The 22,681-nt window shown below is 49.7% G+C and overlaps 1 protein-coding gene across 10 annotated transcripts in view; it reads left to right on the forward strand.

Annotated features, from left to right (window-relative positions):
- The window catches only part of PHACTR3 (phosphatase and actin regulator 3), a 283,717-nt gene that overhangs the window by 254,308 nt on the left and 6,728 nt on the right, over window positions 1-22,681 (forward strand). For all 10 annotated transcript variants that reach the window (XM_035299076.3, XM_078372042.1, XM_035299077.2 and 7 more), the window contains 2 exons: window positions 18,134-18,189; window positions 21,984-22,045. In XM_035299076.3, the coding sequence (XP_035154967.1) occupies window positions 18,134-18,189; window positions 21,984-22,045 (118 nt within the window). The remainder of the gene's footprint in view (window positions 1-18,133; window positions 18,190-21,983; window positions 22,046-22,681) is intronic.

Genomic DNA, 22,681 nt, shown 5'->3' on the forward strand with positions numbered 1-22,681 from the left:
CGCCACAGGAGGCAGGCGGGGGATGGCATCTTCACAGCTCATTCAACCCCAAATGCTCCATAATGACTTGGGTCAGGCAGGACTGTGGCATTCTGGGGAGTGTGCCCTCCTGCTGAAGAGGGCAGCTGCCCCTCAGGTCCTGTGGGGCATCACCCCTGGCCCTATACCAGACCCTGTGGCCAGAATTTCCAATAGAAACTGAAGATTTGATTTTTTGGTGAAATAGCCTTCATGTAAATGTTGAGAGCCTCCTCATATTTTTAAAAGCAATGTGTGGACCCAGAGAATATATTTGCAGACCATATTTGGCCCAGGACTACCCCCTGGCACCTTTGATATGAAGTCACTTAGGCACTTGTTTTGGGAGAAGCACATGCTTGTTTGCACTGAGTTAGGTTAAGAGGATTTTCAACTGTTGAGTTAGGCAGAGAAAATAAATGGGTCATCCTGGAAACTGACTGGCAGTGGCAGAAGTGTCAGGGCTACCATTGGCAGTATCCCAGGGAGCCCCAGCGAACCTGTCTCCTTCCTTTTACATGTAAGGGGGCTGCCCTTGTGTGCTACCCTCTTGGCTCCACCCTTGCTCTGAGGAGGCAGCGCAGTGCAGTGCTGGACAGAAGCCTGAGAAGTCAGAGCCCTAGACAGAATGCCTCGCCGCGGTTCCCAGCTGGCTTGCAGTTTTCCAGCATGTGATCATGGGAAAGTCACCTCCTGACATGTGCCTTACTTTCCTCCTCTGTAAAATGGGTGTGATTACAACAGAGCCTGTCTTGTAGGGGCTACATGAGCCAACGCATGTAGAATGCCTGGAGTTGTGCCTAGCAGAGAGGAAGCTCTTGGGGAAGAAAAGGAAGAAATCTGAGCTCCTGAGGACAGGGAATTTGTCTCTGTCAGCTTTAACAGCTTTGTTGAAATCTCATTCACACACCACACACTTCACGCACTTTAAGTGTTCAATTCAGGGCTTCCAGCATATTCATAGAATTGTATTTCCATCAACACAATCAATTTTAAGATACTTTCCTTACTCCAATGAGAAGCCTCTCCCCCGCCCGCTGTATCTATGGTCCCTAGAATGATGACTGTGGGTACTTGGGGATTTTGCAGTTATTGCTGCAGGGATGAAGGGGAAGCTACATGGGAAGGCGTCTCCTGAACATGACTGCGTGTCGGCGTCACCACTCCCATCGTCGGCTCCATCCTCGTCAGACCCTTCTCTTTGTCTCCAGCACCTTTTCATTGTCATCGTTTTCTCTCCTTCACCATCGTCACTTTCACTGCTCGTTTATCATCTTCGCCTCCGCCATTTTCATCTGTTTCTTCCTCAGTATCTTTCCATCATCTTTAGCGACAACTTTGTTAAATTTGTATCATGCTCATCATCTCCATCGTTTCCATGATCCCCAGTTTGCCCCATCTTGGTTCCCTAGGAGACACTCGGGGAACTTGGGGTCTCAATCCCTTTGGCTTCTGGGGGCTTGGCCTGTGAGGGGAAGGAAGCCCCCGTCTAGAGCAGGTTCCGAGCCTCTACTGAGCCTGACCCTGCCTGGAGAGAAGAGGACTCAAGAATGGTGGGGGCTGGGTGCAGTGGCTTAAGCCCACGACCCCAGAACTTTGGGAAGCTGAGGCAGGAGAATCGCTTGAGCCCAGGATCACGTGCTGTGTTGCCCAGGTCACCAGATCTGGGTGCCCACAGGCAGGTAAGAGGAAGGTCCCTGTGTTATCAAGTGCCCACAGGACTGAGGCACCTCTCTCTTATCTTCCGGCTGTTTTCCAGATCAGCCTGGGCAACACAGCAACACTCTATCTCTACAAAAAACAAAAAATTAAAAAATAACTGGGCATGGTGGTGCACACCTGTGATCCCAGCTCCTTGGGAGGCTCGGGAGGGAGGATGGCTTGAGCCTAGGAGTTAGAGGCTGTAACGAGCTGTGATGGTGCCATTGCACTACAGCCCAGGCAACAGAATGAGACCCTGTGGTTAAAAAAAGGCAAGAAAAGAAATGGTGGGAAGGTGAGTCTGAGCCAGGCCCCTGCGATCCCTCAGGTAGAGCTCAGGTGGCCACCCCCATGCTGGCCTGGCTGGGACGGTGTTTTCCTGGTACTGACCACCCCTCACTGAGGCATGTGGGACTCTGCAATCTACAGCCTGCTTTGGATTTTGATATCCCAAGAACAGAGGTTGTTGGCATTTAGCAATTTATACATGATTTTCTTCCTTTTTCAATGCTGCAGATTTATCTGACTTTTCCAGCCCTCCAGGGGGACCATTGCTGGGGCTTCCAGTCTCTTTGTTTAGAAATCTCAGGGCAAGCAGGGATCAGGGCTACTCCACACAGATGCACCCTCCTGCGCTCTTGGTGTGGCACCACGTCCTGCTTCACTGCTGTGGTGAGGGGCCTGCCTGTGAACACTGCAGAGCCTCCAAGGTCAAGAGGACCACCAAGACTTCTGAGGGCATGTTCAAGGACTCATTGCACAAATGCAAAGGAGCTCATTAGCAGTGCTGTGAGCAGGCTCTGTGGGGTGCTGTGGGAAGAGCTCAACCTCAGCCCTAAAGAGAGGGCCTGGTGCTCCTGCAAAGGCCAGGGCAGACAAGGCCAGCGTGGACCCAGCAAAGTGGTCGCTGTAGTGTATGGATATGTGCATTCTGCTTTTAGACAGGTCGCTAAGCAACAGAACGCACAGCTTCCAAATCGGGACAGGTTTAAACTGGCAAATCTCAGCCCCAGAGGATATAGTTATGAGGCTTTGTCATCCTGGGTGGAAGTCGCCATGTACAGGGAGGGAGAACCCGTCTGTGTGTGGCGTGCAGGGTACCAGGACTGGGGCCTGAGTCCCATCCTGTGCCAGGGAGAGGCTCAGGCCCCGTCTGTTTAGTGTCCTCCGGGGCGATATGAAGTGATCCTGTCTCTTCTGAGGCCTCCGGGATGGCGGGGAGGGGGAGTTCAGCTGCTGTTTGTTTTTCTTGGTTGCTTGGGAATCTGTAGAGGATGGTGCAGCACATTTCATAAGAAAATACAATACAACATCAACCCCCATTACGTAGCATTAAAACCCAATTCCCAAACCAGGGAGCAGGTGGCTTGGTGGGCTTGAGGCTGCCTGGCTGAGAGTCATGGGCTGAGTGAGCACAGGGAAGTCACTTGACGTGTCCAAGCCTTGAAATGGGTGTGTGAGGCCTGCCTGCTCAGGTGCTGGTGGGGACTGAATACCACACAGTCCTGCTTCACCCGGGATTGGGGCTTAGCGTGTGCGAGTATTAGTCAGAGTAGTAATAGCACACCCACAGCTCACTGGCATGTATTAAACCTGTGTTATGTGTGAGAAGTGGTGCTTTGCCTGCATTCACTTCAGTGTAAGATGTAAATGCTATTATTGGATGTTCTTAGCTGCTGAGGAAATGGAGGCCCAGAGAGATTAGGTAAGATGCTCAAAGTCACACAGCTGGTAAGCTAGTGGATTTGAAATTTGACCCAGGCAGGCTGACTCCAGACTCCATGTTTAGAGCCACCCCGCTCCCTGGAATAGCCACATAGGCAGTCAAGACTGGCATGGTTGTTCCAAAGTCACCAAGGGCCCAGGCTCCTCTTACCTTCCTGCCATTTACCCTTCTGCTGGTGTTCATTCTTCATGGTCCAAGGTGGCTGCCAGGGCACCAGACATCGCATTCAAGTCCCAAAGGAGGAGCATACATCTCAGCTGGCTCAGCTCTTTTCCAGAGGGCTCCTTCCAGAAGCTCCACACACATCTAACTGCAGTTCCTTGTCGGGCCCTCCTCATGTGGCTGTGCTCAACTGGAAAAGAGACTGCCCTGAATAGAACCAGCATTCAGGCATAGGAAGGGGAGAAGGGAGAGGGGCAGGAAACTCATGGCTTCTGCTGCTTTAGGGTGTCCAAGTTAATTTTGTTAGATTAAAGGAAGAAAAGAAGCAACAAATGAAGAGATGGCTGAGTGCATGGAAAGCATTCTGTTAGGTAGCAATGATTTCTAAATGATTTCTGGAGCAGCCTGGCCCGAGGAGTGCCTGTGGAGCCCTGTGGGCTTGGCGAGCACCACCAAGAATTTAAAATGCCCCATTTCTGACCTACCCCTGCCGGGCCAGGGAGGTGAGCAGCTAGCAGGAAGTTGAGGAGAAGGAGGAGGGAAAGGAAAACCTGAGGGGTCCTGAGAGTGATGTGGACAAATATGGCTACCCCTCAGCAACAATCCCACCCCCTGCCCAGCAATCCCACCCCCTCTGCAGTGATCCCACCCCCTCTGCAGCCATCCCACCCTCCTCCCTGACATTTTAGTTCAGCAGCAGATGTTTCCTGAACAGCCTCTGTGTGCCATTCTCTGCACTGGGCCTAGGATTGGGGGAAGGAACAAAGCAGATGCAGGGGTTGCCTTCCGAGGCTTCCGTTCCACCTGCACGCATGGGGGAGGGGAGGTCAAGTGAACACGTGCGTGGTGGATCACATGGCCATGGCTGGACATGGGAAGGGCTGCAGCCCAGAGTGACTGTGTTCCACACACCTGGCTTCCAGTGTCCCCTCCCCAGCTGATGGGTGCTGGTGCACCTCAGTGCAATTGCTGATGAAAGCCTGTGTCCTGTGGCAATGGTGTGGTCTGCAGGGAAGGTGTGCCTGTCTTTTCTTAAATCAAGGACACTTTCAGGTGGATTTGGCTTCTCTCTGACTGGGCTGTTTGGTCAGCCTGATGGGCACCTACCCTATGCCCCAGGCCCTGTGCTGAGCAAGGCCCTGCCTCCAGCTCCCAACCTCACTGAGAGAGAGGGGTGGAACCATGGGATGTGTCCAGTGGAAGAGCTGCCGGGTCAGGTTGGGTGAGCTCTGGTGGGGTGTTCAGCCCAGGTACCCTGGGAGGCTGCAGGGAAAAATGCATGGGAGTGACCCTGGAAGCCCGAAGATGGAGACGGGAAGGGGAAGCAGAAGGGCTGGCAGGGGCACTGCCCGAGCAAAAGATCAGAGGCAGGCATTGCTGCTGGAGGGCAGGCAGGCCATGGCACCCAGCAGGTGCTCCGTTGGTGCCTGCGGAATGGACTCCAAAGGATCTTAGCCCTGGGAGCGGGCAGTGGGGAGCATTATGCATTCTTGCCATTTTTAAAATTTGAAGAAGGGACTTATATAGATGGTCAAAGATAAAACGGTACTTTTCACTCCCACTTCATCCATCTGTCTGGAGTCAGCCACTCCACAGGACCATTTGTGATCATTCAGAACTGGGTCTTTAGAGGAGGCCTAACGCCCAGAATGGTCACCTGCAGGCGCTGCCTTCCGTGCGTGTGTCCAGCTCGGGGCTGAGCTGGCACCTGTGGCAGATCCTTCACTCGGCATCAGTCTTTGGAGAGACATGGAGCAGAGACCTGTCCTCAATGCCCAGCCCCGGGTGACTACTCAAAAAGCCGTTTGGAAGGAGAGATCATAAGCATGACTTGTTCATGCTTTAAACACTGTTTTAACCTAGGTCACACACTTGTCTGGCCAGCACTTTGAGGTAGAACCCAAGGGCGTTTCTCTGACGAAGGATCTACCAACTCCAGTTCTTTTGCTCTAAACAAGAGCTGGCTGCGTCTCCTACAAGTTTCACTGTCAGTTTCTTTGGAGAGGAGTGAGTATTTAAAGGCACTTGGAAGCAATCTGAGTGTAGAATCCTTCCAGAGTTTTAAGGCCCTGCCTCCCCAGATCTCACATTTCTCTCTCCCACGCAAACTGCACAGTGGTATTTTTATCAACTTGCCTCTACTGACTCTAAAGCTTGCTTTTCATAGAAGTTACATTTCCATTTTACATCCATATGAGATCATTTAATCAATGTGCATTTAAAGCTTAATGAAATTACCTAATTACAGAAATAAGTACACCTGGTGCAAATAGGTTTGGGAACAAAAGCACTCAGTTCCTGATCCATGCACAGCTCAGCTGGTGAGGCCAGGCAGGTCTGGAATCCTTGGGGAGGCTGTGAGATCAGGTCGGGACTCCTAGCATGGCTGGGACCATGGTTCACAGGAAGAATTTCTGCTTCAAGAAGCCTCAGCCTGTCTCAAAGGCCTTTCTATTGATCAGAGCAGGCCCACCAGGTCAGCCAGGACAATCTCCTTGACTCAAAGCCAGCTCATCATGGCCCTTGATCATATCTATCAGACACCGTCACCACAGCACCTGGATAAGTGTTTGGTTGAGTTACTGGGGACTGTGACCCTGCCTTCCGCACCCCGAAGGTTGACACATCAAATTGACCCTCACAGATTCATGGTTGGCAAGAGGTTTGTGAGCAGATCTAAGATTGCACAGCTGGAGAGGCCAGTATTCAAGCAAAGGGCAGGTTCAAAGCTTAGACTCTTAGCGTGATGTGGTTTTGCAGTTCCCACACTCACGCGTATTCCCTTTGATCTTCCCCGGAGTCTGGCCGGGAGAGCCTTCCCCATAAAGACTGATGGAGCAGCACCTGCTTTCTGTCTGTAATGGCATTGAATTCCACCTTGGGGTTGAACACAGGTCCTTTATCTAGACTCTAATGGGTATTAAGGCTCTGCCCTGGGCTTGGCTATAAGGAACATCCTCATGCGTGTGTCTGTAAGAGGTCCGTGTGGAAGGCTGTCCACACATCATCAGAAATCCTGGAAGTGGAACTGGTGGGTTAGAGAATATGTGCTTCTGTAATTTTTGACCTGAGTGCTGATCACCAGGAAATGCCCCTGATTGACAGCCCCATCAGTGGTGGGGGAGGGGATCTGTCTACACTCCCGTCAACACTGTGGAGCTCCCAACTTTCTGTCCTCTGCTGATCTGCAGGTGACACACTGACATACCATTTGGCATGACCACACACTCCATGTGGTTGTTACTTCTGTGGAGGTCTGTGAATGACGATGAGCTTTGGAGTCCCACCCCAACTGCAGCCCAGTTCCACCAGTAAGGCCGAGCTTGTGTCCCACAAGTCCCCCAGCAGCAAGGACCCCTGCATTGCCAGTGACTTCTCTGCTCATTTTGCTGTGCCAGCTTGAGAGGCTGTGCAAGGGCTGGGGATTCAACAGTGGCCGGGTAGGGGCAAAGTTTCTGCCCTTGCAGGGATCCTGAGTCCCTAAATGGCCAGCTCGGTGTCTTGTCCTGGGTTAGCATGTATATTGCCTTTGGCACTCTAGTGGCAGCTGCGCAAGCATGGGACTGTGGTGTGTCTTTCGCAGGCTTGGAGGGTGGCTTACCCAAGGCTCCCTCGTTGCTGTCAAAACCAGGCTTTGGGCTCAAGTCTCTCAGTGTAAACCTGGCCTCACCTTGATGTCCCATTCCTGTATGCATCATTCATTCATTCACTCACCCACTCACTCCTTCATTGATTCATTCATTCACTCTCACTCGTTCATTCATTCATTCACTCACTTGTTCATTCATTCACTCACTCACTCACTCACTCACTCACTCATTGGTTACTTACTATGCACCAAGCTTGGTTCTAGACCCTGAGTACACAGCATTGGGTACTACTGATGCAGTTCTTACCATTAAGATGCTCAAAACATATAAATAATTCTGGCCATGAAGGCCACAAAATACCCAAATGCACTGGGGTGTAACCTGTGCAGGAAAGAGCCAGTTACTTCAGCAGGAGGAGTCAGAGTTGGCTTTCTGTAAGAAGAGGTTTAAGCTGAACTGTGGGGAAATCTGGGTAACAGCCTCCTGCTGTGGTCTGAATGTTTGTGCCCCCCAAAATTCATGTGTCACCCCCAGTACAATGGTGCCTGGAGATGGGGCCTCTGGCAGGTGATTAGGTGATGAGGGCACAGTGCTCATGAGCGGGATTAGCGCCCTCACAGGAGGGAGCCCTGAGGGCTGTGTGGCTCCCTCCACCATGTGAGGATGCTGAGAGAAGACGCCATCTCTGGGAAAGCAGGTCCTCCCCAGATGCCGAATCTGCCAACACCTCAACCTTGGACTTCCCAGACTCTGGAACTAGGAGAAATGTTGTTTTGTTGTTTACAGGCCACTGAGTTTAGGGGATTGTGTTGTAGCAGCCAGCTGGGCAAGGGCAGCTCAGAGGTCAGCACGATTGAAGGAGGACAAGGTATGGGGAGGATGGGGAGCAGTGGAGGGGAGTGGGTGGGAGCTCTGCTTTTCAGCAGGTTGTCTCCTTCCGGGAATTCCCTGCCATGGCCTGGGGCCTCTGGGCCCTGCTGGATGAACACAGATCTTCAGAGTGTCCCTGGCCTAGGCCAATGTGGGGCCGGTGTCTTGGCTCTTCCCAGCTGACTCAACCTGGGCTTGGCTCACCCTTGGCTGAGACCCAAGGAAGCCAGGCAGGGTGGTGGGGACCGGTGGGGCATGGGGCACATTCCCTCCAGGGAACTTCCCTGCCCCAGCCTTACAGCTGGCATTGTACCACACACACAATCCTCACCTTGCCTCTCACACACCCGCTCTCCCGAACACACCGTCCTGGCCCTGCCTCTCACACCCGCTGTCTCTCTGCTTCCCTCTCTCACGCACGTCCTTCCCTGCAGGCTGCCTCTCCCCCTCCTCTGCACACATGTTCTTGGCCTTTCTTCCTCACTCCACTTTCCTCCTTTCAAAAATAGCATTGGCAGGGCTGGGTGTCACTGTGAATGACGTTCTGTGCATTGCCTTGGCTGTGAGAACAGAAAGTGCCTCTCTACAGGTAAATGTGAGCTTGTTCCTGAAAGTCAAGGAAGGGCCTGGTTTCTCTCTGAAAGACTCGAATCCCTCCCTTTCCTTGCTCCCCTCCCTTCTCTCCTCCCCTGCCCTCCTACCCTCCCCCTCCTTTCTCCCTCCCAGAGTTCTCAGGCACCAGGTGATTCCTCAACACTTCTGAGGGTCCCCAAATGGAAGGTGACTTGGGTGTCCCTTGGTGTCCATGTTGCTGTATCTAGCACCTGGAAGAGGAGGTGGAAGGGACATGTCCATGGTGGAGTGGGGGGTGCCTCTCAGGGAAGCCAGGAACCATCCAGAGAGGCTGGCGTGGGTGACCAGCTGGCCTCGATGGGCGGGGATGAAGGTGATCTTGGTACCCAACCTGAGTCATTGGAACATGCAGCTCCAGGTGGCTGATTGGAGGTGAGACCCCTCCCCGCCACCAATGGGGTTGTTCCTGGTACAGAGGTGAAGGAGTCATCTGTAGCCCAGGGATGCTTCCCTGTCCCTGGGTGGGGCAGTCTAGACTCCCTTTGTGGCCTAGGGTAGGTCACAGAACCAGGCTGGCAAAACAGAAATAGCAACAGTGATGGAGACAACGCAGTGTGCAGTTTTTGGAGCTCAAGGTACAGCGGCTGGGCCAGCCCTGTCACATGTGGCTCTCTCCTCTCAGTCTCGCTAGGTAAACACACTAGGTGAGGCCATGCAGGTACAGAAAGGGGACAGGCTGCACCCAGGAGGTGGAGGTCAAGAGGCACTGGAGGGTCTGGGAGGCCAACTCCAGGTATCTGGGTTCTTTTCTGCGCTGCCCTGGGAGGGAGCCCAGGCTCCAGGGAACATGCTCCTCCTGCAGGGCAGGGTTGGGAGGACAGAGTAGGCAGGAGCCTTTGGCCTGAAGACTGTGGGCATAGGAGGCATGGGACACCTTCCCAGATATCAGAAGCCCCCACTGCACCAAGCCTGGCGGTGCTTCGTGGTGGAGGTGAGGTTGTCCTGAGGGCATAGGAGGCCACCTATGTGTTTCTCTGTGGCCTTTTGGAAATTCAGGGCAGCTTTGTGGACTGTCACAGCAGCTGGGGCTCCTGCTGTTTTCAGGATGGTCCTGGGAGGCAGGTGTTCTGCAGCCATGGGGCACTTCCTTAGCAATGAAGACTGGCCCCCTGTTCCACTTGACTTCTGAATGTCCCTGGAACATTCATGAGAGTCCAAAGCCTGTTTATGATGGCCTGAGCCTCAGCCCGTGTATGTTTTGGACACGCACAGGAGGTATTTTGGTGGAGTTGATCACAGGTGGAGTTTCCTGGAGTGCAAATGCCAGAAACCTCTTCCCCTGATGGAGGAGGGAACTTTGCTTGGACCACGAAGCATTCCTCCATCAGTGTCTCTCAGGGCGTGGAGTGACCCATGTGGCAGCTGTGGGTCTGTCTGCGTTTGTGGCTGGCACTGTGATGGTGATTTTTCTGGGGGGCAGCATTGGCAGTGTGCCTATGTTACTTAATCCAGCCATGCCTGGCACTTACTTACCTATTGGAATATGTATTATTTGATTAAAACTTAATTTTCTTTTTCTTCCTGTATATTGCAGATAGAATATTACCTTGTTTTTTAGTTTTGCATGTGAGGGATTTAGAGGAAAAGGGACATGACAGAACAATTGTCATAATGGGGGCATGGGCTATAGAGGGGCTGGGAAACCCTGAGTGAGGAGAAGGACATCTTTGCCAACAGGGACACTGAACAGCCGCATGTTTGTAAACACAGCTTGGCATGGGACCATCACGGGGCAGAGTTTTGGGAGGGGTGGGGAGTAGGAAGAGCTGCTGGAGGGGTCGCTGTGGACTGAAAGGCTTTGTTGAGGGCCTTGGAGGTTGTCCTGAGGGTGGTGGGAGTGGGAGTTAGGCTAGCTGTGGGCAGGGAGGTGGGCAGTGTAGAAGTCTCCATCATCCAGGGCCAAGGATGGTGGCCTGGATCAGGGAATGGCCTTGGGGGTGGAGAGATGGATGGATGGATGGTGGATGGATGCAAGCAGAACCCAGCAGACTTGGAGCTCCCTAGGGTGCTGGAAGTGGGGAGTAAGAGGAGCCAGGTCTGCTAGGGGTCTGAGTAAGTCCCTGGGTGGTGGCTGGAGCCAGCCTCTGAGCCCAGGATGCTGGGCACAGAGCAGGTGTGAGGAGGTAGGGCACAGGGTGTAGAGGTCAGCTTTGGGCTTGTGGGTCTCAAAGGGCTGGGGGTCACATCCTCCCTGGTGTTCTGGAAGCCAGGACTGCTGGGTGCTGGGGTGGGGCTTGCTCCAGGCCTGGGGACCAGCAGCCAGCACCTCCCACTGGGCCCTCAGTGGGCAGATCAGGATGATGGTGACGATGGGGACTTGCTGTTTCCTTGTGTGCACACACTCCATCCCCTCTCCCTGGTCTTTCCCTGGGCTGTTTCTTTCATCATCCAGGTCTCATTTTATGGCCTGGAGAGACCTCTTCTCCTCTGAACTTCTCTGCAGACACACCCACGTTGCCCTGATACTCTAAGACACAGAATCAATGTGCCTGTCATCCACACACTGTGCCAGTGAGCGCCTGGGGGCAAGGAGAGGAGGCATCTGCCCCATTCACCATCAGATGTCTGACGATTCATCATGTGAATGGTGTGTGGAGAGGCTGCCTCGCCGGGGAATCCCATCTCCAGGCGGGGGCTGCCAGCTTTTCTCAGTGACTTAAGGCGGCTGTGGGGCAGGATTGGCATTCCCAGAAAGGAGCCTCCCAAAATAGCCCTGGCGTCCCCTGTGGGTGTAGAGTTGTCTGTTCTCTCTAGGAAGGCATTCTGCCTTGTATGGAAGGAATTGCTTCTCAATTTCTGCTCCACACTGAAGTGACTTTAGATGTTGATTCAAACCTCTTCTGTGACATCTGTGCTGGGGTGAGATCAAGATTTTGGGGGATGTGTATTTACTGGGGCAGTCTGGCTGGCTGGGGCTTCATCAGGGAGGCAAATCTTGGTGAGCTTGGAACTCTGCTCCTCCTGACCCCTTGTCCTTCCACTTCCCAAAATTACCTGTAGCCCCTGCTGCAGTGCTCATCATGCAGGAAGGCATCAGCTGGCAATGTATGCAAAGGACGATTCAGAAACTGGTACAAGCTTGGCACTGAGACAGCATCTGATGGGGAAAAAGGGGTGTGTGATGGAAGAGGCTATGTCAGACAGAGCAGCATGTGTGTGAGTGTCTGATGGAAGAGGATGTGAGTGTCTGATGTAAAGGATGTGAATGGGTGTCTGAAAGAGGAGGGTGTGTCTGATGGAGAGGGTGTGAGTGATGGAGAGGGTGTGAGCATCTGATGCAGAGGGTGTGAGTGATGGAGAGGATGTCAGTGTCTGATGGAGGCATGTGTGAGCATCTGATGGAGGTGTGAATGAGCAGATGATGGAAGAGGGTGTGAGTGAGTGTCTGATGGAGGAGGCTGTGAGTGTCTGAAGGAGGAGTGTTTCTTGGGGATCCAGGCCTGCAAGGAGGCTGTGGGCAGGACAGAGCCTGCAGCTCTGCTGGCTGAAGCTGGAAGAGACCTGGGCTCAGCATGCCAGGCGAATAGCATCAGTGCTGTAGTAGTAAGAATGCCACCTATTTGTGTGCCAACCTCCTCCTGTATTTAGTGTTCTCAACTCTCCCAGTATCCCTGGGTTTGGTGGGTAGGTGTTCACCTGGGGAATCAGAGGCTCAAGTATGGGAGGGCGTGACCCCATCAACCAGCTGGCAGGGGGCAGAGCTGGAACTGGATTCCTAGCTCTGTGCCAGTGCTGGGGCCCCAGTGCTGACCAGGAAACAGTTGGCAGCCTCCAGAGACCTGGGAATGTGGCTGGCACAGCTGCACCATGACTCCCAAAGCCTCTCCAGATGTCCAGAATGTCTAGGCTGTCAGTGGTCTCATGAGCTCCACCTCCAGGCCCCTTCCTACCCATCGTTTGTCCCTGACTGCTCCCTGACTGTCTCCTCTGTGGTACTCGCAGCACAGAGCCAGGTCTATCGTAGGTGACTGCTACAGATCTGTCATGTGAGAGGCACCCGGAACTGGGAAGTACCTGTGGGGTCACCTGCTTGGCGGATACCCCCTGGCCCCCCACAATGACTCACATCCACACTTGAAAATACAGACATTCTTTTCCAGGGTGTGTCGCACTCAATACCTTTAACTCCCATCTGCATTCCAGGACCTGCTCAGCCTCTTCCTGGTTCCCCAGTCCTTCTAGCCTCCCTGCCATTCCCACCTCTTGTGTGTGCTCAGGCAGGGACCAGGTGAAGAGACAGGCAGATGCTGTTCTCTGTCCCTGGAGTTTCTTTTCTTAGTATCGCTCCCACACCCGTGTGATGCTTTAATTAACTGCCACACTCAGGCTTTCTCAGTGGGGAGAGTCAGAAATAGACTGTGGCTTCCCCAGCTTCTGGCGGCACCAGCACGTCACCTGCAGCCCCATTTCTGAATCAGAAGTTGTGAGCAGCTGCAGAGAGTAGGGAGGGTTGGGGAATCCCACTGGGGTTGTGGACTCCCACCTATCCTGCCCCCCGCCAAGGCCTTTTGAGGCTCCCAAAGCCCAGCAATGCTCTGGTGGTGTCTCCAGCGGCTCCTCGGAGAGCACCTTGCTCCTGAGGCTCAAAGCCCAGGAAGCCCTGGTGGCATCAGCATCCCCACCCCATCCAGGCCCCAGCAGGCTGTGTAGTGAGGAATACGAGCCGGCACCCTTTCCTTTGCTCCTAGATGCAGGCTGCTTCTCTTGCCTGTGCTGGCTCTGGGGGTCTGTGTGGGGAAGGAGACACCTGGGGTCTGCTCTTGCAGAGCTTCATGACTTGTTCAGCCTGACTGCCCTTTTCCTGGCTCTGGTTCTGCCCAGAAAATATCCTGGGTCACCCTGGCCTGAGTGACCACTGTGTGTCAAGCAGGGGTCAGCATGCTGCGGGGTGGGGTGGTGGCCTGTGATGCATGCCTCTTCCTGGACCTCACTCTCTGTGCTGGGAGAATGTTTCCCAGGCCTCGTCCCAGCTGTGTCCTTGCTGGCTGGTGCCTGCCAGCCGGTGTCATGGGTGTTCCTCCCTGCCCCAGCCCTCCCAGCATCTGGAACTGACTGTGGGTTCCGATTCTAGCCTTAGTAGCTGCTGATCACAATCCTCTCTGAGCCTCCAGGTTCTCGTCTATAACATGGGCATAGTAATTGCCTGCCCTTGGCATAAGGCTCATCGCCATTCTTCCTTTTGGAAGTCCTGACTCTGCATGAAGAGTTAGTTAAGTTTCAGGTAGCAGGTGGACGAAGGATAGCTTTATATACACTTAAGGTAACAAGTATTAATTTGGAGTTTTGGGTGTTTTGCTCTACAGTCAACTTTTTCCCTACGTCTTAAACATTTCAGGGGCCCCTCAGCCCCTCACAGGCCTGTGGCCCTTCGTTCTTGGTATCTGGTGGGGATCTGAGCAGGTCTGTGTCTCTTGGTAATGGGTTCCACTCTGTCTTTGTTAGACAGAAATCTGAGAGTCCGGAGAGTGTTTCCAAATGCAGATCTAATCCTTTACGCCCATACCCCATCTCACCCAGGTCTGCTTTGAATCCTTCAGTGCCACTATAGGGTTCCAGAAGTGAATCCAGACTCCTCCCTCTCCAGGGATGCCAGGCTGTGTGGGTCCTGCCCCTGCTCAGCCTCGGTGCACACATACCTTCATGCGATCTAAATGAGCCCACCTCAGGACCTTTGCACATACCCTCTCTTCTGCCTCCAGTGCTCCTATCTCCCCTCCTCACCTAGCGACCCCACTCATCCTCTGAGTGCCAACTGAAGTGTCACCTTCTGGGAAGCCATTAGTGTCCAGGTTAGAGTTGTCTGAACTGTGGCCTGGCCTTGCTGGGTTGATAGTATCACCCTAATACCCTGCTCAGCACCCTCATCTGGCAATCAGGGGTCTTCTTGCTCACCTCAATCCCCTCTGCTACTGAGAATTAGAGGGAGGGTCTTGGGGCCCACAGTGCTGACTGGAGCTCTGCCTCCACCCCTGCAGCTGTGGGGGACTGGCACTCTGTGGGTAGAGAGGTGGGTTGGTGACAGGCCAGTGGGGTCCTGGCCTGGGCACAGTTTTGCTCTGTTTACAACCCTGTACCTATGGGGCTGTGTCTACCCAGAGGATCGCATATTCTAGAGCACCCTGGGGGCCAGCTGTGCCTTACTGCTTGGTGACATTCAGTGAGAAGCTTGACAGCTAGATGAAGCCCTGCAGTGAGCAGTTGGGCCACCAGACTGCCTCTGTGCCTTGGGACCAGTGGCATAGCTTTTGCTGGTTTGATGTCCACACTTTCCTAAGGTGTATCAATTGGATGAAATGCTTTTCTGGGAACATGGTCCATGATGAGCTGGCAAGTTGCAGGTTGGGTTGCAAAACTACTATATCCCAAGCATGCACTGTCACAAACATTTTTGTGCATTCTCTCATTCAATTCTCATAACTCTAAGAGGGTCTGATACTAATTCTCATTTTAGATGAGAAGACAAGTTTCCAACAAAGAAAGGAAAAAGCCTTGTTTGGGGCCATGCCACTGGACACCAGCCTCCAGGGAGATTTGGGGTACTTCTTAGATTTGAGGAAATGCACAGCCTCGCTCCTCAGGTGTCCTTATGGGTGTTCCTGGCTGGGCAGCTGGCTCAAGAATTTTCTTGAGCCACACGTAAAATACAAATGACTGGGACCAGCATCGCAGACAGTAAAAGAGTTTACTGAGGTAGCTGTAGGTAAAGAAAGGCAGATGAAAGTATGACAATCCATTGTAAGGGTGTAACCAGCAGCACAGCAGAGAAGGGGCTGGAGGAAAGTTTTATAGGGTTGTGCTAGAGAAGCTTATGTGCAGATGAGGTGTGCTGATAAGGTCGTGCTGCTAGGACTTCTAGAGGAACAAGGTATTTGGAAACAGGATGTCATGCCAGTAGGTTGTGATTAGCCAGCTCTCAGAACAATTTTTCTCCCCGACCTAGGACCCCTTCTTCATTGTTGCTTACTTATTAGGACTCTACATCTTTTACTTTCCAGGATCCCATTCCTACACACAGCCTCTCCTTCTTAGCCAGAGGAGCTGTGCAAAGGAAGTACCTTTTCATGGGCAAAGGCTCATGGCCCACTCACTCCTGCTGGGCTTGAAGGATTTTTCATTTCTATTGCTCTAAAAGTGTCCCCTTCCCCTCCATCCCATTTCCTTCCTGCTTCAGAGCCCTTCTGTGGCCAGGAGTGGGGCCAAGGGCCTGGCTTGTTTGTGCTTCTCCTATGGCAGCCTGCTCCACCATTATTCAGACAGAGAGAGGCTGTTGGGTTCTCTTGCCTTTCCTTTTTACGGAGACTCAGATATATTGAGAAGTGAGCTAATGCTGGGTGCCCAGCTCTAAGGGGAGACTCCAGACAACTCCAACTTCCTGATGATTTTTTTTCATTAACCTAATTCCTTCTCTAAGACCTTTGCAGACATTGCTGTACCAAGTGTATTCTGTATAACTGTCAGAAGTTTCCTCTTCCATGTAGCCTGCCTTGATTACCCCCATCCTCAGTCTGTCAATTTTTTAAGCCCAATGTGTGAACAGTTAAGAGATGCTGTGGAGAGAGCTGTGGTCTTCCCACACTGGCTCCTTCTCTTCATTTGGATACATCTCAGTGGAAATGTAACTCTGCCAGATTCTGAATGTATCTGCCCCTGCCCAACCACTCACCCACCATATCCCCCATTTCATTTCCTCTATGGCATTGACTACTCTCTGAGACAGTTTTGTTTATTTGTTTATTATTTGTCTGCCTTTCCCTCTAGACCCGGGGTGTCCAATCTTCCAGCTTCCCTGGGCCACATTGGAAGAACAGTCTTGAGCCACACATAAAATACACTAACGATAGCTGATGAGCTAAAAAGTAATTGCAAAAAAAATAAATCTCATGTTTTAAGAAAGTTTTTGAATTTGCGTTGGGCCTCTCCGTCACAGCTGTTCTGAGCTGCATGCATCTTGCAGCCCGCAGGTTAGACAAGTGTGCTCTAGACTATGAGCTTCCCACGGGCAGGGAAGACGTCCTGTATTCAGCACTATGTTCTGGGGGCCTGGAACAGTGCCTGGCACATCACAAGTATTCAGTCATTTCCTGAGTGCTTGAGTCAATGGCCTTTGGGGTGTTTTGACCAGACTACAGGAGCAACATTTAGGAGCTAGGCTTTGCATGCATTGTTTGGGACAGACTGGGGTGGACCTTGCCACTGGATTCCAGCCAGGAATCCTCAGGGGGCAGGTTCAAGTCTCATGGAACATCAAGTTATGTGGAAGCAACCACCCACAGAGCCAGAAAACAAAACCCCCAGGGGAGCGGAACCCCAAAGGGTTGTGATCTAGTGTGGAGGGAGGAGCAGCTGAGCCCGCAACGCCTTAGGCTTTCTGCTGGGACAAGACTTATAAATAGGAGATAAATAATTTCTAAATGGAGGCAACATCCCCACTGGGGCAAAATATAGCCCTAAATTCTGGGCACTCACATACTAGGCTCTGTTGACTCCCTGCTGTGGTTGGAGGATCTGGAAGTGTGGAGGTTTCTGGCTCTGGCCCAAGGACAACATTAGTGTAGTCACTAAAATAATCAGAGCTTGGCATTAATTTTGGCTAATGATGCCTCCTTCTCCTGACAAGCCCTTTATGTTTTTTGGTGGTGATTGTTGTTGGCTGCATCCTCCAACTCCCTCAATGAGAGACCATTTGAAAAAGAGGTAATTTGTCTGCACATCGCACAGTTCGTCTGGGCTGATGGTAGGAGGGGAGTGTGTGTGGGTGGGCTCAGCTCTGTTAGCTGTGCTGGCTGGAAGAGATTCCCAGTCTTTATTCAGTGCCTGAGCTGAGCTGCATCCTTGCTGACAAAAGGCAGGAGGCCCCTTAGACATCTTTAGACACTCCCCCTGTGCTGGGCTGGGCACAGGCGGCTCTGCTGAGCAGTTCAGCAGGCAGAAAGCCGGAAGGAGAGCAGTGTTTCCACGGCTGGTGTCTCCTGTGCTGACAACGGAGGCAGTGCTGGGAGGGATGGATCTCCCAGCACCTCTGGACCCAGAAGCCTGAAAACAGGTGTTGCTAACCACCCCTTCCTAAGCCAATGGACAGGAGAAAGAATTTCCTGAACAGATCTCTCTGCTGCTTAAATACACTGCTCCAGTGAACAGTCCAGACCAGGCAAGGTTTGGGCGACAGATGGGAAAAATGAAGACCTGCACATGCGGAGATGGAGCAAGGACTACCCTAGTATTATCTCTGTGACAGGGCAGCTTTCACTCTCACCTGGAAGTCTGACTTGATTTTGCCAGCAAGAGGCAACAACCAAAGGTTCACTTTCCCTCCTCTCAATTTTGGGAGGCAATCTATAGGGTTGTGCCAGCCACCTCTCATCCTTGCAGACCCCAGGTGGAATTTGCAGGCAGCCACTATGGTGCAAAATGTAATTCTAGTGTTTTTCCGCAGACGGCTGAGCCAAAGACCTGCCGTGGAAGAGCTGGAGAGAAGAAATATCTTGAAACGTGAGTAGCTGGTGATTCCTCTAGAGGTTTTTCCTCACGTGTGCTGAGGCTGTTGCACAAATCCTGAGTTCCCATAACCCAGCCCTTCTCTGCAAGCAGAATGCTCCATGCTCCCAGTAAACCTGAGCCACTGAGGAATTCTGAAAGCAAGCCCCAAAGGAAAGCTGATATATCTAGAAACATTATTTTAAAATTAAAAAAAAAAAAACCTCCTCTCCTCTTAGCATAAAGATGTTCTTATTTTCAGAGTTAGTCAGTCCCAAATGTCTAATTGCATTAGGTTTTAAGCAGGGCTTTCCTGGCAGTTTTGGGTGGGGGTTCTTCATGGCTACAGAAATCACAGGTAAAGCATGAAATGAATCATAAATCCCACTAGAGAAAGACACGCCCCTTGCCTGTTACACTTAGGAGGAAACAGTGAAGCTGTGGGAAGCTTTCTGGTGGCTCAGGACTTTGGTTCCGGGACCCTCTGTCAATCCCAGCCTTGCACCCCCCTGTGCATTTCCTGTTAGGTAGATAATTATAGCATATGCTGAGCATCGGTGCTCATGAGTAACCTCCCTGCTCTAGGACACTATATTCCATCAAATATTCCGTAAAGTCAGTGATTTAGGGGTGGCCAAACCTCTTGAAAAAGTGTTTCTCAGATAGTTCTTTATCTATCTGGTCTTTTTCAGTTTTTAAAACATTTTTAACAGAAAGTATCATCTAATGGCTTGGATTTTTAAAGGACTTTAAAAAAATTTTTATGTGAGGAATACTACAGAGTTTCTCCTAGTTTCTTATTTGTGAACATCTTTTTGTGAAGTTATAATGGTACCAAGCTGACTCTCTGTCAGAAAACACGGCAGAGCCCCTTGTTGGTCTGGGTGCTGAACTTGAATCCATTCCTCTTTCCTTTCTTTGCCTCAATGCCTTCATTAACTGCCTAAAACGATCCCCTCCTTTATAGATTGTTGAAAGTAACTCTCAGATAAAGACCTTATTTTACTTTTTAAACTTAAGATATGGTGACTACTGTTCTGTGTTAATTATACCACCTCGGAGGATTTAAAAGTTTTTCATTGATAACATGCTTAATTAAGTAGGCAGATAGAAAAGTCAAGCTGTTTCAGTTGCCAAATATTTGAATTTTTAAAAATTAAGTCACTTCTTTATCAAGCTTATAAGTTACAGATGTAGTAAACGTAGCAGTCTAGACTTGAACCAGGCAAGTTCAAGACAGAGGAAGCTCCACATTCTGAGTAGCCCACTGTCAGCAACAGGAAGAGAGTACTACAGCCCAGACTTTTAACCCAGGAACCGTGTCTTCTTTCAGTAGCAGCCTCTTCCTTCCTATTGTGGGCAGCCAGCTCTTCCCACCAGCAAGTGCTTCTAATTGTGTTATTCTTTGGAAATAAATATCAGAGCCTTAGAAATAGAACTATCTTTGGTGAACAGAGCCCTAGCAAGTATATAACTGAAACTGACTCACTTACCTTCAGTGCCCAAAAAGGAAAATGGGTTTTCTCTGCAGTGGCCATGGCAATCCTGCCATAAACACTGTGCCTTCATCAGCGAATGTAGGTTTGTCCTTAGCTTGGAAGCCCTCTCAAGTGTCCTGAGTGGGAGGACTTGAGAATTTTACTGCTAGGTTTGTGGTGGGTATTTGGTTTTTCTTTTGTTCTGTTGAGAATAGGGTAACTATATACAGCCCAGTATGAAACATCATACTCATAGGCTCTTTGATACACAGGAATTCAAGAATTCATAATATATTGAATTTTCTTGTAATCCTTAGAATATGACTTTTGTATTTGTTTCAAGTGGGGAACTCATGACTAATTGCAATATTATCTGAGGAACACTCAGAACTCTGCCCATGTAACAGTATAACACAGATATAAAATCATAAGAGCAGTGACCCCTTTAAATGATGATGGTAACTCTCTATATGGCCCAATCTGTGCCAGGCACTGTATTCAGTACTTGGTATATAATTACTCATTTAATCATTGCAACATATTTGTGAGGTTTGTACTTTTTAACAAATGAGTATTGGAAAAAGGATAGCACTAGAGTTCAACCCCAGGTCTGCTTAACTCCACTGTCCACCTTCTTTACTGCATCAGAAGCTGTAATACATTTCTGGATATTTATGGAAGACTCATGTATAACTGTCCAAGCTGCTAGAGCTATTTCCAGAAAATATGGATATAACGGTCCTGATTATGGGTCCCTTGCTTTGTATAATGCACAGGATTTTCTGGGTCTGGAAATAAGAGATCCAGAAACATATAACTATAGGGAGCTCAGAGGGAAGAGTTCTGTGGGCTGAGGCTAACAGGAAGGACTTCTTGGAGGAGGTGTCCAACAGAGCACCTGGTACAAAGAAGCACTCTGACAGGAACTTTCAAAGATCAGTTCTTCAAAGACCTTGCTGGTGACCTTGGTAGTAATGATGGCATTTTGCAGGATTTTTTTTTAAACAAAGATCTGACTTTGTTTCAATCTTTTCATGTGGAGGCTGCACTTGGGAGTTGCCTATGGCCTATTTTTAAGAAATCTGAAAAATTTAATATCTGTTAAATCCCTCATGGCTGGCCTTATATGTGATACTTTAACAATGTTTTTCTAATTGTATCATCAGCTTTCTGATTATATCTCAAAAGTATGGTTTCTTCTGGTTTATCACTTGTATAAAGAATTAAACACAAACAGCATTTCATTACCTTTTCTAAAACACCCTAATCCAAGATGACTCTCTTAAAAAAATTACAGAAAAGCACAATATATAAACCAATCCCACAAATGCACAAATATCTGAAATGCATCTTTCAAATAAAAGCAGATAATGTGAAATTGTGTCAACTGCAAGTGGCAGGATTTCCCTTACCAAAACCTAGCAGTGTTTCTATGAGTACTGATTGTCGAAATCTCTTTCCTAGGAATGGAGCTGTGTTCAGGTCAGGGACCTGAGGCTTTATTTGGCAACAGAAGCACCAGAAATAGGACAGCCATTATCTTGTATCCCAGAGGGAAGCTTACATTTTATACTATATCTCAGCACTTTGGTCTATTTTTAGCTTCCAAGTGTAGGTGCAAGCACAGCTTGAACGTTAATAGTCACAACTTACCAAGCAAAGCTAATTTTGCTGAGGGACTTGGGCTCCTTTAAATGCCACTTTAACAGTGTTCACACTTCAGCAATGGAGAGTCAGGTAGGTTCACAGATAGGTTAAGATTTGAAATACTGTCTGAACATATAAGCATATGCTGCCCAGGAGGTGAAGAAGGTGTTCCACGTTTATGTTGGTTAAAAAGTCTTTACACGTAATAAGAAAAAAAAAGTAGTGGCAGTGCCATTTATATTGAAATGTACACATAAATGTATTTACTTAGTCTACTATAGCTATTTTTATGTGGCATCTAGACGCTAGATGTAAATACAGAGATAAAGATATTTGGGGAGAAAGAGAAAAGCAGTAAGAGAGACAGACATACACAGAGATGTCTACTTCCTTAAACATCAGCCATAACTATGGTTGACTCTAATGCACAGAGGGCTGAGGAGACCAGGTTGGGATAACAGCAAAGTTTCTCTTAGTACAGGTATTTCTGTATAATGAAACCATGATCTCCTAAGCAGTGATTGACAAAGTGGGAAAAAACACAGAAATAGTGATGTGGAAAAAGGTCTCAATATCTTACTTCCAGCTCCCAGAAATATGGATATCTTGAGTACACTTCCCTGCTAAAGGAAAGAAAGTTTCAACCTGTTTCTCTTTGTTTTTTCCTATTTTAATCTTTCGCAGAAAGGAATGATCAGACAGAGCAGGAAGAAAGAAGAGAAATCAAGCAAAGATTGACAAGAAAGGTACTGTAAGTTTTATTGCCTAAATAATAAAAAGTGACCTAGAGAACATCTGCTTCTGTAGCAGGTGGGAAGGGAAATCTAGATATTACTCTGTGATCATGAATAATGTTTTCCTGGACAACATGCTATCAGTTAAATTGGGATTTTTGCTCAGCAACAATGAATTAACTCCCTCTGACATTCTCTATGGATGAAGTCCTTCCCTAGCACAGAAGCACCTGGAAGAGGTGTGCAATCCAGATGACATTTTTGACTTATGTACAGGTGGAAGCCAGAAGTTGATGGGCATTTTCTTAATTTACAGTATCTAGGAAAAGCATACCTGGGCATCAACCCTTTCATCACTTTTTACACTCATTGCTTTTGTTCACCTCCAATATGTCTAGAAGCTCCTCAGTTGTAGAAAACTTTATTAGACTCAGAGTTTGTTATCTGTGACTCAAATAGTTAAAATGTACTATGGCCAATACAGGTAGCAACTCTGTAAACCTTAATCTACTTTTAAAGCCCTGACTGTTTCTAAATTCAAGTGTTCTGGTTTCGCCTTCTTCGTTGTGTTGCTCTATAATAATTCTCTTGAAATTAACAGAATATCATTCCCGAGCTTGACATATAATAATTTTATTAGTACTTCAG

This window comes from Callithrix jacchus, chromosome 5 (genome assembly GCF_049354715.1).
Source record: "Callithrix jacchus isolate 240 chromosome 5, calJac240_pri, whole genome shotgun sequence".
NCBI lineage: Eukaryota > Metazoa > Chordata > Mammalia > Primates > Cebidae > Callithrix > Callithrix jacchus.